The 22,036-nt window shown below is 31.5% G+C and overlaps 3 protein-coding genes across 3 annotated transcripts; all 3 read left to right on the forward strand.

Annotated features, from left to right (window-relative positions):
* The first annotated feature begins 352 nt into the window (after positions 1–352).
* On the forward strand, positions 353–1,308 carry LOC144850412 (uncharacterized). Its single transcript, XM_078707688.1, has 3 exons — positions 353–460; positions 735–912; positions 1,147–1,308. Exons 1-3 carry the CDS (start codon positions 417–419, stop codon positions 1,306–1,308), a joined length of 384 nt encoding a protein of 127 aa, XP_078563814.1. The 5' UTR covers positions 353–416.
* Positions 1,309–8,072: 6,764 nt separating this feature from the next.
* LOC144850529 (uncharacterized) lies at positions 8,073–15,082 on the forward strand. The gene is made up of 6 exons (XM_078707816.1): positions 8,073–8,102; positions 8,543–8,779; positions 9,254–9,548; positions 9,918–10,135; positions 14,174–14,469; positions 14,950–15,082. The coding sequence occupies exons 1-6, from the start codon at positions 8,073–8,075 to the stop codon at positions 15,080–15,082; spliced, it is 1,209 nt and encodes a 402-aa protein (XP_078563942.1).
* Positions 15,083–15,518: 436 nt separating this feature from the next.
* Positions 15,519–21,985, forward strand: LOC144849838 (uncharacterized). The gene is made up of 5 exons (XM_078706918.1): positions 15,519–15,543; positions 16,200–16,380; positions 20,927–21,093; positions 21,352–21,479; positions 21,720–21,985. The coding sequence occupies exons 1-5, from the start codon at positions 15,534–15,536 to the stop codon at positions 21,981–21,983; spliced, it is 750 nt and encodes a 249-aa protein (XP_078563044.1). The 5' UTR covers positions 15,519–15,533; the 3' UTR covers positions 21,984–21,985.
* Positions 21,986–22,036: the final 51 nt, after the last annotated feature.

Here is a 22,036-nt window from a genome sequence, read left to right on the forward strand (position 1 = left end):
CAGCCAGAATGGTACAACAATATTGGTAAAGTTGTAGAAGAAAAGAAAGCATTAATTAGAAGCATTGATGAAAAGCTTAAAACAGAATTAGAAGATTGGGCAAGTGAGGTATGTTTCATTTCTAAATAATAATAATAGACATTTAAAATTAGCTTACTATGCTAAAAGAACAGATTTTGTTCTAAAAATTATTTTAATTAAAATAATAATCCAAACTCCACATAAACAAAAGATATGTAAAGTGTTAACCCATTATTTGTGTTTATAACACATTTATTACCAATATTTAGAATGTTCAGCAACAAAAGATCTTGAATCTTGTAAGAGATGCATTACACCAGATCAATGAAACACTTACAAAAGTGACAGACATTTCAAGTCCTTTCAAGGAAGCTCTGGGTCATGTTATATCTCGGATGGAACACCTAAACGAAACAGTCGTAAACGTATTAAAAAGAGTGTAAGGCTTGTAACATATTAAATATCAATGATATGATATGCTGTACACATAATGAAACTGTACAATGCAAAATATTATTTGTAGCGATGCATGAAATTTTTATTTTTTGTGACTGTTGGCACAACTTGGGTATTTATCACTACATGGCCAAAGTGACGGCATCCCTCTAAGAGAAAAAGAATGTAAGAATAATATAACCTCTTTGCTCAACATCTAACATCTCCACCCCAACATAATTGTTCTTGTCTGTCATTCTTTAATTTTCATTAAACAGCATTGACAAAGGAAGATTTGAAATCGAAGAAATATTTGGCGTTCGTTTTGATGCAAAGTTTCCACGAGTCTTCCGTGAAGGATCTGATATTTGTCCAGATGATGGTTTTTATCCCACTACAAATTCTGATAGATTCAGCGACTATGGAATCGACCTACTAATTGGAAAGAATGAACAAGTAAAATTAAAAATGTTTTGTTTTATTTTAACATGCTGTTGATTAATATTATTTAATAATACTTTTTGAGGTTATGCATTAATAAAACTATGCTTTTTATTACGATATACAAAATGTTGTAGTATTTAGTATTTACCATACCACCACAAAAGATCAAAAGTTTAACATTCCTAGACCGCAATTACTCTAGTAATGATTCTAGTTTCTTAACCTTATTATTAATTATTTTTATAGGTTGTAGCTCCATTTTCTGGTTTCATTACGCTGTTGAGTGAAGAAAAAATTGAAATTGAAGTCTCTGATGGATCATTATCTGACACTATTTTAACAATTGACAACATAATTCCACAGCAATGGGTATCAGACAACCCAATTATGGTATGTGTGGTAAAATAAAATATTAACATGTAATAGAAAGAAAATACAATTTACTGAACATTTTTTACAGTACATTCTTTGCTATTTTGTTCTGAAATCTAATCAAGGTTAGTATTTAACATTTCAACATTTATGTAATGCAACATTATGATGACGTGATTGCTGCCTGCTGACTTCTTCATTAATTATCTCTTTATGGTTTATATAAATAGAAGAATGTACTTGGACTTCTGTTTTATATGAAAGATCATTTTAGATTATTTTATTGTAGGTCTACAAGGGTGATATAATCGGACTTGCTTCGAAGTCAAATTGCCAACCATTCAATTATATTCATGTTGCTATGAAGAAACACCATGATGGCCAAACTGGTTACATAGATCCTTCGCCATTTTTAGAGAAAGTTAAGATGAAATGTCCAAAGTTTAAATTTGGAAGAAACTCAAATATAATTAAGTATAAGGTGAGAAAAGTGTATAATTGTATTTTACCAGAAACTTAATTGTTTAGTTTTTATATTTTTTGGGTTTATTTCTTTTTTTATGTATGTATGTAAAATAAATAAACTGCCCTCGCTATAACATCCATCAGGATGGAAGAAGGAGGTGAACGTCATGACATTTTATCCTTCATGCCTCCTAGCGGTGGATAACCATCGTACTAAAAAATATGTTGTATGGTAGTAAAAATGTTCATTTTTGCAATCACAAATTTATGACAAACTTTTCAACAGCAAATATTTTATTTATCATTCCTATAAAAATTATGGACTGAAGATGGGTATGCACAGTCTAAAAGTTGGCAGAGCTTAGTGTGAATTGTTGTCCAGCAATTCATGATGCATAAGTCCCTAATTTTACAGAAATAAGAAAGTTTTGCAGATATGAAATTGAATATTTCTTTATATTTTATATATTAACCTTGAAATGCATGATTGCTGTAGTGGTTATACTATTTTATATTCATGTGTTTATGTTGTATTAATAATTTATTCCATATTTACAGGACGCCATTGTTGTGCATGAAAACCTTATTCCATTTCAACCTTACATTGTTGATTCTACTCCGGCCAGGGCATCTCCACCACCTACAGACACGATACCAATTGAGCAAAAGGAAGTTTTAACAGCTACAGCTACCATACAAAGTATTCACTCAAAAATTGACAATTTAAGGCTATTTATTTTTAACAATTATTTATAATTTATTAATTAGTTATTTAAACTGTTGAGTTGATAATATATTTTTTTCTGATCAAAGGTCCAGCAACCTTTTCATCTGTCATTGGTTTACCTGAACCAACCTCTGCTGGTCCAGCATTCAATTCTTACAGCTTTGCTGATATTCCAATGTGTTCAGTTATGGAAGCAATTGAGCTGTTAAAAGATAACAAACTTAAACAGAAAGTTATTGATACGTTGATTGACTTTAAGGTAAACAAGAAAAAATAAATAAATGTTTTATATATAAAGTGGAAATGCGTATCTAAACAATATCAAATGTTTCGATTGTTAACTTACAACTGTAAATATGTATGTGCTTTTATTTTTTTATAAACCAAGTCTGAAATTGATGGACTTAAGAACTTTCTACCAAATCACTTAACTAATGATTATCTGAGAACACTTCTACAAGAAAGAGGCTTCCCTACCGGGGGTAGTCGAAAAGAGCTATTAGCCAAATTTGGTCAACCAGATCCCAGTAAGTTTTTTTGTGATATTTTCAAATATTGTTATCCCTTTGGTTTTTAGATAATATGACAGTTAAAACAATAAAAAATGCAATATTTTTAAAATCAACAGTGTGCCCATTGCTGATGGTGGCTATGCGACGAACAGACTACTGTAGATTTGAAGAGCTTTGCTTAGGCATCGAATGTCGTATTCCAATAGAATACAAGGCAAATGTTTACCCTCTAACAGTGTTTGTACGCTACAATCCTGATACAGAGGAACTGAGCGTTGGCCTGGGAGATTACATCATAGCTAATGTTATGCACGATCCTTTTGGTAAGCAAACTTTAAATAAACTTACAGTATAATAATTGTTTACTATTACTATTTATTTATATAATCTATTTATGCCTCTCTTTCCTTCAAGTTTTATCAGAATAAAATACTTAATTCCATATAAGTCAGTTAGTAAGCACAATAACACTCTTTAATGTTTAACAGAAATTTCAAAAGAAATAGTTATTGTAGAAGGTGGATGGAAACAGTTTGGAATGGAACTTATTATTGGGTAAGACACTTTTTTATATATGTATATATATATATATACATATACATAAAATATCAAGCATAAGATTCCATGTTTTAACTTCTCATTCTCACAGATTTCCTCATCTTATCATTTCTAAATTAATTAATATTCAGTATATTACTTGGCGGTTTAGAATTTGTCCTGTGCCTTTAAATTTATATAATAGGGAGGTTTCGCAACCTTACGAATACAATAACGAAAACGAATACGTCACACATTTGTGAAACTTTTGAGCTGATCCCCATTTCATATTCGTAAGGCGTATTCCTGTTGACGAATATCACCAGTCATATTCGTAACTACAAAACGAGTATAGTTTTTGATCTATTTTGCACATTTTGCATTTGAATCGGGAATGATCTATGATTATAATATAATTATAATATTATTGAAAGTAATTTACTAAAGTAATTTACTAAAATGCCAGGTCAATTTTGATAAATAGCAGTTTTTAAAGTCCTCACTCGCTTTGATGTTACGCTAGGTCTAGGCAGCCAAGCAACACGTACCTGCGCTTCGCTCAAATTTACCGCAGTAATTTTTTGGACGGCACCCTCCATATTTCGTTGCCATGCGAAACAGATTTCTACTGGCTTATGAAAAACGAATACGTGTGTGTGACGTATCCGTTTTCGTTATTGTATTCGTAAGATTGCGAAAACTCCCTAATAGTAAATAATTACACATTTATCATTTGCATCATCTACTCACCTGTAATCAATTTCAACAGATATTCAGCGGGTTTAAAAGATGGTGAACTATACATAGATATGAAGTGTCAGCTGTGTTCAGTCTCTGATCGTGATGATTGTGAACCAGTCAAAGACATATTAACAGACATGCTTATTCCGATACCATTCCGTTATCCTAATGGGGCTTTTGGATGGAAAGACAGTGAGTAAATTTAATTCAATACCTAGCAATTTCAATATTGTGTGCATGCAGGAATATTTGAACGTGTGTTCCCACTACTTACCTCAACACAGGGTTGATAGTTTTTACGTCCAGACAATGACCGACGACATTTATTGACCTGACATGGATTCAAATCGAAACCTCCCTATTATTATTATAACTATAGTTTGGTGGTCTTTGCAATAATTTATTTACTGAAAAGGTGCTGTCTTGTGAAGTAGCTTCATTTTTTGTCTTTTGTTAGAAAATGTATGATAATAAAATTCTGATTTTATGTTTTTTTACATTGCAGTTAATATTAACAAATATTTTGCACGGTCTGTCATGCAGCGTTTATTTAGTACAACAGAACTTCCCAAAGATGGCGCCATCGTATATATAAAAGATAAAGTGGTAGAGTTCTGGCAGGGTCAACTTGATAACGGAGTGGAGTTTATTAATGGTCTTCTGAATGTTCAATGGACACTGGATTTGTCTACAACGTCTGTTGCAATGGTTGATGAAGAAGTAGGAAAACAATGTGGGTTTTTTAAAGATTCTCATTATTTTTACTAATTACTGCAAATATTTTGGAATTTAAATGAGAATGCCACCCATTTATATAAACCAAATATTAAGAGAGCATGAAAATTAATAATTATAAAAGTCTGTTATTTTCCTATTTATGTCCAGATGAAAGAACTAGCAGAAGAACCAAGGCAGCTTTTAAGCTGAAGAAAATTGCAAATTCTATTAATGATTGCCCAGCGGTGAAAGGTAAAGTTAAAAGAATTAATTAAATAGAGTATAGACCACTTCTAGTACCGGTATTTAATTGTAAAAAGAGACCTGTATGCAGTCTTCCAATATGAGCAGTAACTTCTCGATGTAATAGACTATGCATTTTGTTTTTAGAACTTCTTCTTGAAATTGTTCCAGACCTCAGTGCTCTTCCCCTCAGCATTAATGGTAGTCTTAGAGCTGTTGGACAAGGTTTAACAGGTACACATATTTGTAAAAAAAAATTCACAACACACTCAATTTAGTCATTTAACTATAGCTTTATGTAACTAAGGATTTTAGCCTAGTATACCAGCATTGGGCATGAGACAAATCAGTCAAGGTCGACATCCATCCAAAGTGGAAAAGCCTTGATAGAAAAACATATTTCATTAATCTCTCTGAGGTTTAAGGTGTATTTATAACCCAAGTAATAATTTTTTCATAGAAAATGGTGTAACAGCTTTCCTTGTAAAAATTATGGCTATGACCATCCAAGATTTTGAGGCAACAGTTGACTTACATAATATTGATTCAACTAAGTTACAATATATTTTAAAGGAGTTTGCCAACAAATACAAGGATGAGGTTAGCATTACATAACATTGTTTTTTCATTGCTCAATGTGGCACTAATGCAGTGCCTACGAAGCTTAACAACCATAGAGAAGGCTTAAAATGCAATTACATTATTCGCTTAAGCAAATAATTTAGAATTTAACGTATACATTCACATTTTTGTTGTTTGCTGAATGAAAGATGGTACAATACGATTTTCCAATACAATAATAATTAATATTAAGCCTTATTCTATTCCGCACAAGAATAGGGTGGGGAAGGGGTGGATTTGTAAATATCAGGGTACTGTTTGGTTTTCATTATTATTACATTTTTATTATTATTGATGTAAATTCTAAATTTAGCATTGTAATGTGGTTTTGGTAAATTTTGATTGTAGAACGCACCTTCATATCAAAATGTGCCACTGTTACAAAAGTGTATGTTCAAATAAATTATTATTATTTTTATTATTATGATTATTATTATTATGTAACTATCCTGACAAAGCTTTATTTTCTTTTTTAAAGCTGATCGATAAAATTGATGGTAGAATAAGTGAAAAAGTGGAGAAGATTTTACTTGCTAAGGATTATCGTTTTCACACTTGTAAGACAGTAGAAATAAGACCAGTTGATTTTGACCTGTTCCTTTGGCCTTTTATTTTAGGCTTTATTATTCCAGTGCAATTTAGTAAGTTAACATCTATTGTTATTTATAACTATTTTCTCACTTTAAACCATTTGTTATTGTGCCACATTTTAAATAATGATAAACAATTTTGTAATAACATTCGTTAACTTAATTACATGCGTAATAATTCAGAATAAAATAAAATACAAAAAAAAAAATTTAGTAACCTACCTATTAGAGACTTTTCAAATTTGCCATGACCGATGGCCAAACTACATCATGTTAATACATTGTGTGCATACAAGGGTATTGTTTCTAAGCTCCCCACCTCGACACACCTTTGGTTTCTACAGAAGGACCAGGTGACGACCAACATATTTATTGACCTAACTTAGTTAGGTGGTCAGTAGTCACAAATCAAAAATGTCCTCTTATTCAATTGCTGCGTTGTTTTTAAGGGTTTGCATTATATGGACATGTTGAACCAGGTGGATGTTTTAATGCATTTGCCAGAAACCTGACTGCCAATGTAAGTATGTTTAAACAGGGAAGAGTGTGTAACCTTTTTTTAAAACTGTTATAAAATATCTAAAAAAATTGTACAGTGTCATAATTGTATGAAATTTCCACAGTCAGCGCTGCTGGATATTATACTGAAAGCTGGAGGACGTTTGGTTATGTCATACTATTTCAATGTTGTATTATTGATAATAAAAACAAATAGACATGTTTATGACTTTATAATGACATGCTTGAGATATGTGTCAGCAATTTAAAATGGTTAATTATTATTGATTTTATATATATTGTAATATTTTGAATGTAAAAAAAAAAAAAAAAAAAAAAAAAAAATAATTTATGCGTGTGTCATTTTAATAATAGTTGCGGTTTGGAGACTTTTAGGTCATCATGTTTTGAATGTTGCATTACATTTTAGATTAATTGGTCCTGTGTTAATTAATCTAATTCAATTTTTGTTTTTTTTGTTGTTTTTGCTGTATATCATAGGCTGAACTTTACGTTAGGGGTGAGTCAAGAGTTGTTGGCAGGTTAACAGTTGGAATATTAATGTATGCTGGACTAGAAGCAAATGGAGAAATAGTGTCAGTTTATTTGCAAACCAGAGTTAATATGAGATTATTCAAGATACCAACTCTAAGGTAGTAAACAATAACATAAGATATATTTAAATACAATTGATTTGTAATTTGTCATGTACTATATTAAACACTCTGCATTTTTCAACTAGTTTTGCTATACAAGTTAATTTTGTAAATCAGGTAACACAGACAAGAAATACAATTCGTAAATACTAAAGAAACAAAACATTGTACAATACTTCAATACATAATTACAAAATTGTAGCAATTGCACAAATAGCAAAAAAAACTGTACTGAGAGAACACATTTTTAACAATTTAAGTACTAATACATGTTTTTTATCACTCCAGTGTTACTGTCGATGTTGAGCTTGCACCTGCAGTGCAGGAGCTACATACTATAATTCAAGTAGGGATATGGAAGTTGCGAGTAACAATTTGGAGGAATAATGGCTGGGAGTTTTACACTCCATACAAAAATCAAAATCTTTATTATAACAATTTTTTTGATACTACTGGAATTGAGCCAAGTTTTGATAAGGTACAAGTCTTAGAAATGTACAGAATACCTACTACTGCTGCTGCTGCTTGCTGCTGCTGCTTACTACTGCTACCTACTACTAGTACCTACTACTACTAATACCTACTATTACAGTACTACTAATACCTACTACTACTAATACCTACTTTTACTTATCAATTAAAACACAAAAATAAAATACTTCCAACTGTAATCTTAATAATTAAGTTGCTTTAAATATTAATTTGTATAATTTTTGTTTTGCATTAGAATTTTGATACCTTAGTGTAATTATTTTTATGGCCTTATTGAAAAATAAACTATTGAAAAAGTGTATGAACCCACCCTAAATAAAGAAATTTTTCAAAATTAATTAATTATTATTTTTTTTTTTGGCTTAATTATCTAAATGTATCTGTTAAATAATGAGTAACGTTGCTTAATTATTATTCTTTTGATGGTTTTAATACTGCTTTATAAAATCAATTTTCTTATTGCTTTAAAAGTTTTTTGTCAAAAAACCTGAAAGTGCAGCAATAGCAACTGAAGCTGCAGAATCTACAGGCTGTGTTGTGAAGCAAGTTATTGGTCGTGACCACACTGATCCTGCATTTGAACTGGTGTTCCTTGCACACGACAGTCGGAGTGAACTGGTTTACACGTTGGATATTGGAACGGTACCGGGAGGAAATGATGTCGTGTCAGATATGGAGCTTGGAAGCACTGTAACAACTGCAAATATAGTAAGATTATTTTTTAAGATAATTTTTAGTTTGATGATTTTCAGTTAAAATGATCAGAGAAGAGTGACTATTGACTGGATGACTATAAGAACAACACTACTACCTTTTCACATCTGCATAAATCGTTAAAACTTGTAACCAGGTTTGATCTCCCGATTTATTACTTGTTTTTTCATACATGCATATGCAAACCTTGAGAAATCTCGGAAGGAAAGCATAGTTGCACGCTATTGATTGATCAGTTTAATACCAGGGCAATACATGAACGCGCGCAGTAAGAACTTGGAATAAAAACAGGCTTCTCATCAGTGTATAAAATTGTATTCACACTATGCAAACCTGGTTACAACTTGATACATTTTGCAGTTACCAATTTTTCCATCAACATATGCATCAATAGACGCTTGCTGTTTTTTATTATTTCACATTCAAAGAGTACTGTATATGCATTTGTATTATATTATTTAATTACAGGACATGACGGATGGAGTACCATTATATTTTACCGTTAAAGTCACAAATAACGAAGGTTTAGTATCAACAACATCTTGTAGCATTCATACGTATGACGTCACTCTCCCTGCCGGTCGACTGACCCCTGGGTTTTTATCTACAAGTCGTCCAGATATTCTTCGATGTTCTACGTTGGTGTTTGACGATTCGGAAACTACAAGTTTGAAAGAGGCCGTTGGATTTGGTCCTGGAGAATGGGGAGAGCAACTGGTGGGTTGGAATGAACCTGACGTTACATGGATTGAAGCTGATGCTGGTAAATACATAACTATTACTATTATTATTAATCATTATTAATAACATGTTTTGTTTTACTTTATACTAATCTTGATTCTAATGGTCTTGATATAGGTTTTGAAATTTTACAGTGCGCTTGAACCTAATAATTACAAAAATAAAATAAATAAGACACACCTATGATACGATACAATATGAGAAAAGTTTTCAAATAAAACATTTAAAATTGAAGTTTAACAAAAAGAATTATGAAAATATATTATATATATATATAAAAATATGGGTAAACAATATGTATTTTAGCCTATGTTACCCAAAGGTTGATTATGTTAGACAATATTGTATATAACATTAATGATTATTTTTTCAATTAATTATTTTAATTTAGCCAACCAGTTTCCAAATTTGGAGTATTTCTCGATCCCCCAACTTGGTCGCCTGGTTTCACCTCCAGTTGATTCCGTCACAAAGCAGTACCCAGATGCATGTGCGGCAGAGTGTCTCAAAATGCCAACCACAAAATGCAGAAGTTTTAATTACGATATGAGAGATGGAAAATGTGAACTATTGGAAGAATTGGAAGGTGATGGAGTGGTGCTGCATCAGGTAAGTTAATATTTCTAGTAAATCAATCACAATCGTATCAGATAGGTAATAGGTAGTAATCCTCCTGACACTATTATATGTTTATCAGGCCTTGTCTTTTAAAGCTCAGGTACAGGCATGCATTTTAAATATGATATTTGGTTAATTATACATAAATCAAATATTTGTAACAGAAATCGAGACGAAAAAACATGAATTTCCCTTAAAGGCCAGGTGCGGGCAAAAAATTTCTATTGATCATACATTCCAATAATTATCGATCTATAGTTTCCCCTATGTTTTCATAATTTTTGGGATTTTATTTGTGTTACACAAGCTTGTTGAAAATAAGCACTTTCTTATCAGTGGGGGGATAGTTCAAATTACACAGTAAAATCTCTATTCTTTTGTACACAAATTTTGTAAATAGAGAGGCATTTTAAAAAGCTATGAAAAATAAACGGTGTGGTAAAAAATTTTATCAGATAACTAAATATAGGTAATATAACTTGAATATTACATTTCTGGTATTTTTATTCAACTTCAGCTTTTTATTTTCATGCTATAGCAAAAATTATCCACCGTATATCCACCATCTTTTTTCACCTTCTAGGGAGTCACCAGACATGTTATTACATTAGGTTAACTACCTAACTACTAAAAAAAAGTCTTCCTGGTTTTTATGGAAGAATTTTGCCAAATTTTGTATTTGGCCATATTAAGGGAAATTCATGTTTTTTTCGTCTTGATTTCTGTTAAATATTTGATTTATGTACAATTAACCAAATTTTATATTTAAAATTCATGCCTGTACCTGAGCTTTAATATGGTCAAATACAAAACAAAAATACAACAATACAAAAACCAGGAAGACTTTTTTTTAGTAGTTAGGTAGTTAACCTAATGTAATAACATGTCTGGTGACTCGCTAGACGGTGAAAAAAGATGGTGGATATACGGTGGATAATTTTTGCTACAGCATGAAAATAAAAATCTGAAGTTGAATAAAAATATCAGAAATGTAATATTCAAGTTATATTACCTATATTTAGTCATCTGATAACATTTTTTACCACACCATTTATTTTTCATAGCTTTTTAAAATGCCTCTCTATCTATATATAAATTTACGTAAGGGCAAAATTCGGTAAATCGCGCCTTACTTTTAGAATTTTTACTCGATGGTATATAAGTTGGTTCGTACTTTCGGTACTGATTTTAACCACCTGATGTAACCCTGTTTACTAATTAAATTAAGTTAGATAATTAGTTATTGACGATTAAAACGAATTTAGGTTCAACGATTTGCCCCAAATAGGGGTGTTTTCCGATTGTTGACACTGTCTAATGGATGTCCATCTTGAAAAATACCCGCCACAAAAATGCGAGGAGGCTTCGCATTTTCCTATCTCCTCCTATGATAATTGTTTTTAATAGCTGAAAACTGGTTGAACAGCTAGAGTACAGCATTATAATGTTGAAGACAGGCCGATTTTCTTAAAAAAATACTATTTTGATAGATTTAATATACGATTATACAAATGTATTGATTTGCGATGAATGGAACATTCCAATATCTGTTCCACAAGTGTCTATTCCCTCAGGCGTCGTAAAGGCAAGTACTGTATACTCATAACAGAAATTTGATCCATTTTTTTTCAATCTGTGCTGCAGAGGTTGGATATAGATTTTTTTTAACGGATAATGAGCTAGCGTTTTCAGTTGCCGTATATTATGTACAAATCTTTATTATTGCAGTTAAACCACCCACATCATCACCCTTCCCTCACTGGCATGAGTAGCGTTGTAAAGACAGTAGAGGATAGGCCTCCTACGGTGCATCACATGCCCTAAACGCAGAACAACTTTGGTGGGTAGGGTAGGAACCAACTTTAGTATGAATTGGCTCTAAGAAACAATTGAAAACCGTTAGGCTTACTAATTAAGTTGAGTTAGATAATTTAATATTTATTGACGATTAAATCGAATTTATGGTTTGCCCCGAATAGAGGTGGTTTTCACAAATTGTTTTACATTATATAAACATATACACGTCATAGTGATGTATCGTTACATGTACAATCGACTAGGACGGTGATAGTTTCAACAAAGTATTACATCGCAATGTTTTACTGTGTTTAGTGGTATATTATTTGTAAAATATTTCGTTACTAAATGGATAAAGAATATATTTAAAAATTTTTTCTCTTTGCACCCATCCTCTTCCCCATCCCTCAACCCTAATGTTACATACAAAACACAAAATTAAGTTTGTTTAAATTTGACTTAAACAATTGGTCTCATTTTGTGACAAGTTTCTGTTTCGGAAGTAATTCCCAGGGTGCTAATTTTAGTTGAGTACATAAATCACAGTGTCTATTTATTCGTTCCTGTAAACGACATGTATTATTGTCCTGCGGTACGTACATTTGAAATTATGGAACGCCGTTTACGCAACATTTCGATGATATGAATTTTATGACGCGATATGTGAATGAAATGCATCAATATGAATTGAATGGCGCGATATATGAATGAAATGTTTTGAATTAAATGCTTTGAATTGAATTTTTTGAATAAAATATGTTTTGAATGAAATGTTTTGAATGAAATGAAAGCATTCAATTCAAAACATTTCATTCATATATCGCGCCATTCAATTCATATCGATGCATTTCATTCACATCGCGTCATAAAATTCATATCATCAAAATGTTGCGTAAACGGCGTTCCATATGAAATCGCCAGTTTTTTAACGCTGAAATTATTATGTATTCGAGAACCATCTAATAGAGATTTTACTGTGTAATTTGAACTATCCCCCCACTGATATGAAAGTGCTTATTTTCAACAAGCTCGTGTAACACAAATAAAATCCCAAAAATTATGAAACATAGAGGAAACTATAGATAGATTATTATTGGAATGTATGATCAATAGAAATTTTTTGCCCGCACCTGGCCTTTAAGGCGAGTGAGAGTGTTCACTCACCTAACACACTCCTAAACTGCCCTTGAGATTTACAACACGCCTTAATTTGGTAAACTTCTACACACGAAAATACAAACAGCACACCTACAGCACCCCTGAATGTATTGAGGAGTGCGATTTGTAGCACCTATGATTTTCAAAAGACAAGGCCTGATTTATATTATATATATGTACTATTTTATAAAGCAGTTCACCAGGGTAACTCCCTACTTGTCTCGAATGATGAAATGGGTTCTTTAAAGTGCACACGGATTGTAACTGTGTACACTGGACTCTACAGTTTATAATCCTTATCCAAAAATACTTTTTCCACCACCAGAACTAGGAGCGAGGCAACCTTAAACCCAGGGTGTCACGAAACATAAGACCACGAAAGCTAAGACCCCCTAAGACCTAAGATCACGGAAGCTAAGACCCAAGACCTAAGATTACAAATTCTAAGATATACTACAGCTTAAAAACAATACTTGTTTATCCATACATAATTTTAAACACAGTAGGTTTCATTTATTAAAAATGTATTTGTTACTTTTTATGTGATTCTTTTTCATGAAAGTGCCAATTCTAAGGTGTGGTATTCAGAATAAATGTTGGGAGTTAAAATACAAGGCAGGTGCGAAAGATAAATATTTGTAATCTTTGGTCTTGGGTCTTAGCTTTCGTGATCTTAGGTCTTAGGGGGTCTTAGCTTTCGTGGTCTTACTGTAGGTTTCGTGACACCCCTTAAACCCATGCCGATATTGTTGGCTCTTTAGGTATAATACACAACACCCCTGCCTTAACCGCTCGCCCATTTGACTTTCTCTTTTTGTGCCTTCTATCAATTTCCATTGTTTTTAATCAAAGGTGGCAGTAGTATTTTTTTAAATAATTGTGAGAAGCCTTCCCTGAAAGAGTATACATGTAGGAACATATTGTATGTGTTTAATTTAAACCTCCTGTATTATTTAAAAACATTTGATTGACATTTCAAAATTGTGAGTGTATTATAGTGTAATTATGCTTAATGAAACGATACTAAGAATAATATGCATACTGACTTATTTATGTTCTTTTTTATTATTATAGTATGGCGATTTCTATCACTATGAGCGCCTAGGGCTAGGCCTAGCCACCGACTATACCCATAATGGGCTAGACATGAAGCACAACAACCTGCATTACTTCAACATAGAGGCAGTCAACTCATTAGGCTACAAGAACATCTTGACTTCTCTTCCAATTCTGACTGACTTTACCACACCAGAACCAGGTCTCATTCAAAATAAACAGCTTGATGTGATGTCACATGGAACTTGTATTCTGCTGACGCCAGAAGAATGGGAAGGCAGATGTGTGGAGGAAACCTTCCTATCAAACAATCGGTAATGTTTTTAAGTGGCACTAAACACTACAAAATTTGTAAACTCTTTTATATGCTTATTTATTTCTAACATTGTTTATATGTAAGTGCCAAATGAAATCAACTCGAAAAAAGGGTCACAAAAGTATACACTGTTCTTGCATAAATTTGAGTAGTTAGTGGTAGCTATCACAATGCTGTTTAGCATGTAAGCAGTTTAACAACAGGACGTTGAGCTCGCCTTGCCAAGATAGGAACTCGTAACAGTCCTTTGATGTTACATCTGGCTGCGACAAATACCAACAGTACTGTACTACATATTTACATACTCTCTGTGGTGCGCGGTGTTTGTTAAGGGGTGTTGGACTGATTGTGTCACAGCCACAGATAAACCCTTTGATCTCTTGTTAACTATGCTGTACAGTGCATTCCTACTGTATAATCACAGTGACAAACCATTACAGATAAGATATTAATACATGTGTGTTTTTGCCTCTTATAGGACGATCATTGATGGTAAAGGCTCAATGACCGTGTTCAATGGCCATATACCACTTGTAGATGAAAGATGGACTAGAGCTAATAGGTATATTGCATGTAAGTCCCCCAAATTCAATGTTTTACTAAAATCATAAATTATTGTTAAAAGAACCTGATGTTTTTACTACTAATGTGGAAACTAAAAAGCAACTGTACTCCCAAAGGCTTAATTGTTATAGTTAGGAATTTTGTATTGTTTTTGTGCTTTGTATGCCTTAATAAAACAAGTCAGTATTAGAAATCTTTGGAAATGAGCAAAATTCATACCCGGCTGCCTTATATGTTGTCATGAAATGATATTTTCAAATAGTACTGTAATTTCAGTATCCCTAAAAACTTTGGTATCTATGAAATATTTATTAAATAAGTCTAACTGCCATTTCAGCAAATTGGGATGGAATCCATGACGATGAAACAGGAATATTTGGGTACACGTGGTCAATTGGTCATTACCCCTGTGATGACATCATACATCATCATCATGACCCTCATGCTCACCTGTTTGATGAATCAGAATGGACGCATATTGGACTGGTCAATGGCCTCATGCTACCTGGTACATATCTGTATTTTTATAGGAATTGAAGCTTGTATACTGTATATATATTTATATAACTTTTTACATACATTTGTATGATATTGAAAATGGAATTTCATTTTTGGTAACACGCCCTGAGCACTCTTGAGTGGTATGTGTGCTATATAAATCCATATTATTATTGTTGTTATTATTATATTATTATTAATATTATTATTGTTATTGTTATTGTTATCGTCATCGTCATCGTCATCGTCATCGTCATCGTCATCATTATTATCATTATCTTAAATTTATTTTTGATATACAGTAAATGTTATTGTTGCCTGAAGGAAAGCAAATTTAACAATAAATATAATAAATAATAGCTGTAATTTGACAATAAAGTTAAATTGAATTTACTAATAATTATTACATACATTTTCCAAATAAAGTTTAATAGATATTTAAGAGATATTGTATTTATTTTTACTGCCTGTAATTATATCTTACATAATTAAAAGCACAGGAGGAAATTAACAATTAAAACTTTTTTCTCATATCTAAAGTATACTAATTTGTAGAAAAATATTAGATTTATTATTAGAGAAATATTTCATATTTTTATAGATAAGAAATAACTATAAATAATACTGTATTAATTTTTTAGTATTTCTTAATTATTTGTATTTCAGATTATGATTATTACATCACAGTAAGAGGACTAAATAAAGTTGAATTTGGCGGTCCACTCTCTTTGACCGTTTGCCATTCAATTCCTCTTGTTATTGACAACACGTTTCCGTTTGTTAATGATATATTTGACATTGAATACAATGAGGTGTTGGAAGAAGTATCGGTGTCTTATAATGTAAGGTGTGTATTATGTAACTGCATGAAAAAGGTTTTAAAAATAAAATCATTAACATTGTTTTAAGAGAATTTATATTTAAATTAATTATTAAGAAATATATTTCCCCCTGAAAAATTTTTTTTTAAATGTTTTTTGTTAAATATGCCATTTTTATATCATACAATAGTTATTAACGTAGTGTTATATTTGAAAAAAACTGTAAGTTACGCAAAAAATAAGTCAGTAGGTTTTTGGTTGAAATTAACTGTTTATTTTGTCTTTAGTGAAAACATTTTTTATTTAATTCAAAGTATTTTTTATTTATCTTCATTTTTTATGTTTTTGAGGGGCAATATATCTTTAAAATTTCTTTTTTTAATATTAACAAAACCTTTGCTTATTTTGTTTTTATTGACCCCTTATTCTGTACATTTTTTTTGTGATTCTAATTCTTATATTTAAATTTATTTGTTTTTTGTGACCCTATTATAATATTTACATTTATTAGTTATCCGCATTCAGCGGATAACTCCTTGTAACTGTATGAAATCATCTTTTTTTTTTCTTTATTAGTTATCCGCTTAGTAGCGGATAACTCCTTGTAATCGTCCTGTTACTTTTTTTTTTTCTTATTTCTTTCTCCCCCATTTTTGTGTCTCACGTATCTCAAAAACTTGTAAACATAACATTTCATAACTTTGTCAACATATGGGCATTTACGTGAAGTTGTGCACCTCCTATTTTTGAATGACGTCAGAGTTGCGCAACGTGACTTACGCGCGATTTTATGATTTTTTATGATTGATCATAGATTAAAAACCAAGCGTAATTTTGTTTTGACACTTTGAAAATTTAAGTCATATCAAGGGCAAACTTTTTGTGGATTAAAAATGCCATGTTTTACAAGACGTTACGCGCGCACGCGTATTTCTCCTCTATTTTTGTGTCTCGCTTATATCAAAAATGTGTAAACATAACATTTCATAACTTTGTCAACATATGGGCATTCACATGAAGTTGTGCACCTACTATTGTGAATGACATCAGAAATGCGTAACGTGACTTGCGCGTGATTTTATGAATTTCCCGTATTTAACATAGATTGAAAACCATATAACAATTTAAGTTTAAACTTAGCAAAAGTTTAATTTATATCTTGCGCTAACTTTTTGTGCACTAAAAATGGCATGTTTTACATGAAGTTACGCGCGCACGTGCATTTAAAATTTAAAATGCGCAAAATTAATTTCTAATCAATTTTCTACGCTGATCATGACATTTTGAGCATGTCAAAAATTCCCACGCGCGCGAACAATTTTACGCGCGTGGTACGCATGGAGCGCTAAAAATATCTTTTTTTGCGTGAATTATGTTTTTCCAGTCTTTTATAGTAATTCTATCAAATTTTAAAACAATTTAGACTTAAAATTACGTCATACGAGCACGTCGAATTGTACAATTTGTGCGTGTTTTTAATGAAAAAATTCAAAAATTCGTCAAAATTATGCCTTTTTTTAAACAATCATAGATTCTAAACTACGAGGTAAACTTTTTTTTACTTACATATTCTGGAAGGTGATGAGTTGTAGATATCGGATCATTATTCAATATGGCTAACCGGACATTGTGACCTCATCGTATGGCCACACGAATGTAAAATATATGATTTTTGTCTCTTTTGATATTGCTCATCACATTAAATGGAGCGCATCACGCTTATCTGTATTCCTTTTTCTCCGAGATTTTAATATTGTCTAGGTCAATCAACTATCTTATGCATGAGTTAAAAATATTTAATTTTTATGACATCATCATGCCTAAAAATTTAAATTACGTGTATACAGATTGTACTGTGTACTTTAAAATGTATATACTATGACACAAAATAGACAGAATTAAGCACTAACAACATATCCTATTCTTCAGTTCAGGTCATAATGCCATAATCTTTTTCTATGTGCAACATTCCAACATATGACGTGCACGTGGCGTTTGTCAAGCGGATAACTAACTCATCAAAGTGACGAGTTTCATGTCTAGTTATTCTTTCTTTGTTTCAATTTTGTGTCTCGCGTATCTCAAAAACGTGTTAACATAACATTTGATAACTTTGTCAACATGTAGGCATTTACGTGAAATTGTGCACCTCCTATTGCGAATGACGTCAGAGTTGCGCAACATGACTTACGCACGTTTTAACGAATTTCGCGTATTTAACATAAATCGAAAACCATATAACATTTTAAATTGAAACTTAATAAGAGTTTAATTTATATCTTGCGCTAACTGACTGTAAAAAAAAAATGGCATGTTTCACACAAAGTTACGCGCGCACGCACGTTTAAAATTTTAAAATGCGAAAAATCAATTTCTAATCAATTTTCTACGCGTTTCATGTCATTTTAAGCATGTAAAAAATTCCCACGCGCGCGCATATTTTTACGCGCGCGGTGCGCACGTAGCGTTAAAAACAATTTTTTTTCTCGTGATTTATGTTTTTTCAGCCTTTTCTAGTAATTTTACCAACTTTTCAACATTTTTTACTTAAAATTACGTCATACGGGCACGTTGAATTGGATAACTTACGTGCGTTTTTGATAAAAAAGTTCAAAAATTTGTCAAAATTATACCTTTTTTTAAACAGTCGTAGTTTCTAAACTAAAAGGTAAAAGTTATTTTTATTACGTATTCTAGAAGTTGATGAGTTGTAGATATTGGATCATGCATTAATATGGCTAACCGGACATTGTGACGTCATCGTGTGGCCACGCGAATATAAAATATAGGATTTTTGTATCTTTCGTCATAGCGTATCACATTTAAATGAGCGCATCTTCACTTATCCGTTTTCCATTTTCACCCCGATTTTGATATTTTGTAGGTAAATGAACTATCTTTTGTATGAGTTAAAATATTTTAATTTTATGACGTCATCATGTTGAAAAAATTTAAATAACTTGGGTCACTTATTTTCTTCTTTGAAGTAACTTTCAATCGGTTATAGCTCGTCAGAATAAAAAGCTATAATCATGATTAAACCGTTTTCTGGAAGCTATTGGATTGTAGATACGAATTCATGTAAACATTTTTCCAATCCGACGTTGTGACGTCATTATATGGCCAGTTGAATAAAAAAAGTTGTATTTTCATCTTTTGCGTCATAGTTCATCACATTTAAAAGAGCGCGCATCTACATTTTACGTATTCAAATTTCTTCTACACGTTAACATGTTGTTGCTGAGATAATGTATTTCCGAAATTGCTATCTTAGTGTTTCATTTTGATACCGTCGCCATGTTAAAAATAAGAATAAACGGGGGTCCCGTAATTTCACCTATTCTACACTGTATGTAACATGTATACAGATTATACCGTTTGCACTGTATATACTATGACACAAAATTGACAGAATTCAGCACTAACAGTATATGATATTCTTCAGTTCAAAATTCTAACGTATGACGTGCGCGTGGCGTTTGTCGTGCGGATAACTAACTTGTCAAAGTGACGAGTTTCAAATCTAGTTTTATTTTTGTGACTTCATTTCTACAATTAAAATTTATTTTGCGTTTTACCTTAACTTTCAAATTTAAAATGATTTTATTTTTAGTGACCCAAAATCTGAAATTTTTATTTATTTTGTTTTTAGTTACCTTTATTTCTGATATTTACATATATTTTTTTTACTGACGCTATTGGTAAAATTTTTAATTTATTTTGTTTTACCATAGTTCTAAAATTTAAATTTATTTAGTTTTTATTGACCCCAATTAAAAATGTCAATTTATTTTTGTTTTTAATGATCCTAATTCTAAGATATTTGTTTTGTTTTTAGTGACCTTAATTCAGAGATATTTGTTTTGTTTTTAGTGACCTTAATTTAGAGATATTTGTTTTGTTTGTAGTGACCATAATTCAGATATATTTGTTTTGTTTTTAGTGACCCTAATTCAGAGATATTTGTTTTGTTTTTAGTGACCTTAATTCAGAGATATTTGTTTTGTTTTTAGTGACCCTAATTCAGAGATATTTGTTTTGTTTTTAGTGACCCTAATTCAGAGATATTTGTTTTGTTTTTAGTGACCCTAATTCAGAGATATTTGTTTTGTTTTTAGTGACCTTAATTCAGAGATATTTGTTTTGTTTTTAGTGACCCTAATTCAGAGATATTTGTTTTGTTTTTAGTGACCCTAATTCAGATATATTTGTTTTGTTTTTAGTGACCCTAATTCAGATATATTTGTTTTTTGTTTTTAGTGACCCTAATTCAGAGATATTTGTTTTGTTTTTAGTGACCTTAATTCAGAGATATTTGTTTTGTTTTTAGTGACCCTAATTCAGAGATATTTGTTTTGTTTTAAATTACCTTAATTTTGAGATATTTGTTTTGTTTTAGTGACCATAATTCTGAGATATTTGTTTTATTTTAAGTGACCCAAATTCTAAGATATTTGTTTTGTTTTTAGTGACCTTAATTCTGAGATGTTTTAGTGACCTTAATTCTGAGATTTTATTATATTTTGTTATTAGTGACCATAATTATTATATTTACATTTATTTTGTTTTTAGTGACCCTAATTCAGAGATATATGCTGTTGATATTGGGATAGGAGAGGGTAAATATGATGTTTACCTCAAAGAATGGGAGAGATACTTTGACCACAACACTTCTGTAGTTCCATGCAAACTTATTGACGGTGTGCCAGCCTGGATGCAGATAAGAGCCATAAACAACGGTAATTTGTTTATATATTTGTTTTTAATTACTAATTTAATTGTATACAAACTAAGTAATATTCATTAACCATTACTATTATAAGACTGCTTTTAGGTTCTTTATATACAAATTGTTTCCCAATACTAAGTATCATTTCAAGGTTGTGTTTGAAGCAGGGAGAAGTGGAATAAATATTTTACATCTCCCTCGTTTGAAGAGTATAAAACTGTGCAATTATTTCTTATTTTTATTCATTTGTTTTTCTTTCTGATTTCAGTTGATCTTCGTTTAGTGGACCACGCTAACTCACCATTGATTGTTGACTTCAGTTCTCCTGTTCAAGGTCAGTTCATGGATGGCTTTGACCTGGGTGTGGACAGTGATTATGAGTATGATGTGACAAAGGTATGCATGCGATTTTTATTGTTTCTCTTCTGTCTCAATTTTTATTTTAAGCGATTTGGGACAATCTACTGATTGTTGTCGGTGATATATAAATTTGATATAGATTCATGGTCTAATGGTTAGAACATCTGCATATCAAACAGAAAGTCCGGGTTCGAATCTCGGTTGGGGCGAACAGAAAACACAATTTAGATGTTAGGGCTGAGTTTTATTTAAAGAAAATTGCATTTATTTGTTCAGTACTGTGCCAACTGGTTAGATTTTGCTGATGAAGAATCTGGGATTGCTGGTTATTCGTTGGGATTAGGATCATCTCCTGGATCAACAGATGTTGTCGACTTTATCTCTCTCAAAAGCCATGACTACAAGTACTGTTTCTCTGGCCTGAATCTTCAATATGGTGTGAAGTATTATGGGGTTCTAGCAGCGTTTAATGGTGGACACAAGCACCTCAACACAACTGTTTCATCTGATGGAGGTACTGTTGTGTATTATATAAGTTAATCACATTTTTTACAGTATTGTGAACAGAGAACATAGAATAAAACAGTTGCATT

This window comes from Antedon bifida, chromosome 8, assembly GCF_963402885.1.
Source record: "Antedon bifida chromosome 8, ecAntBifi1.1, whole genome shotgun sequence".
Lineage (NCBI taxonomy): Eukaryota > Metazoa > Echinodermata > Crinoidea > Comatulida > Antedonidae > Antedon > Antedon bifida.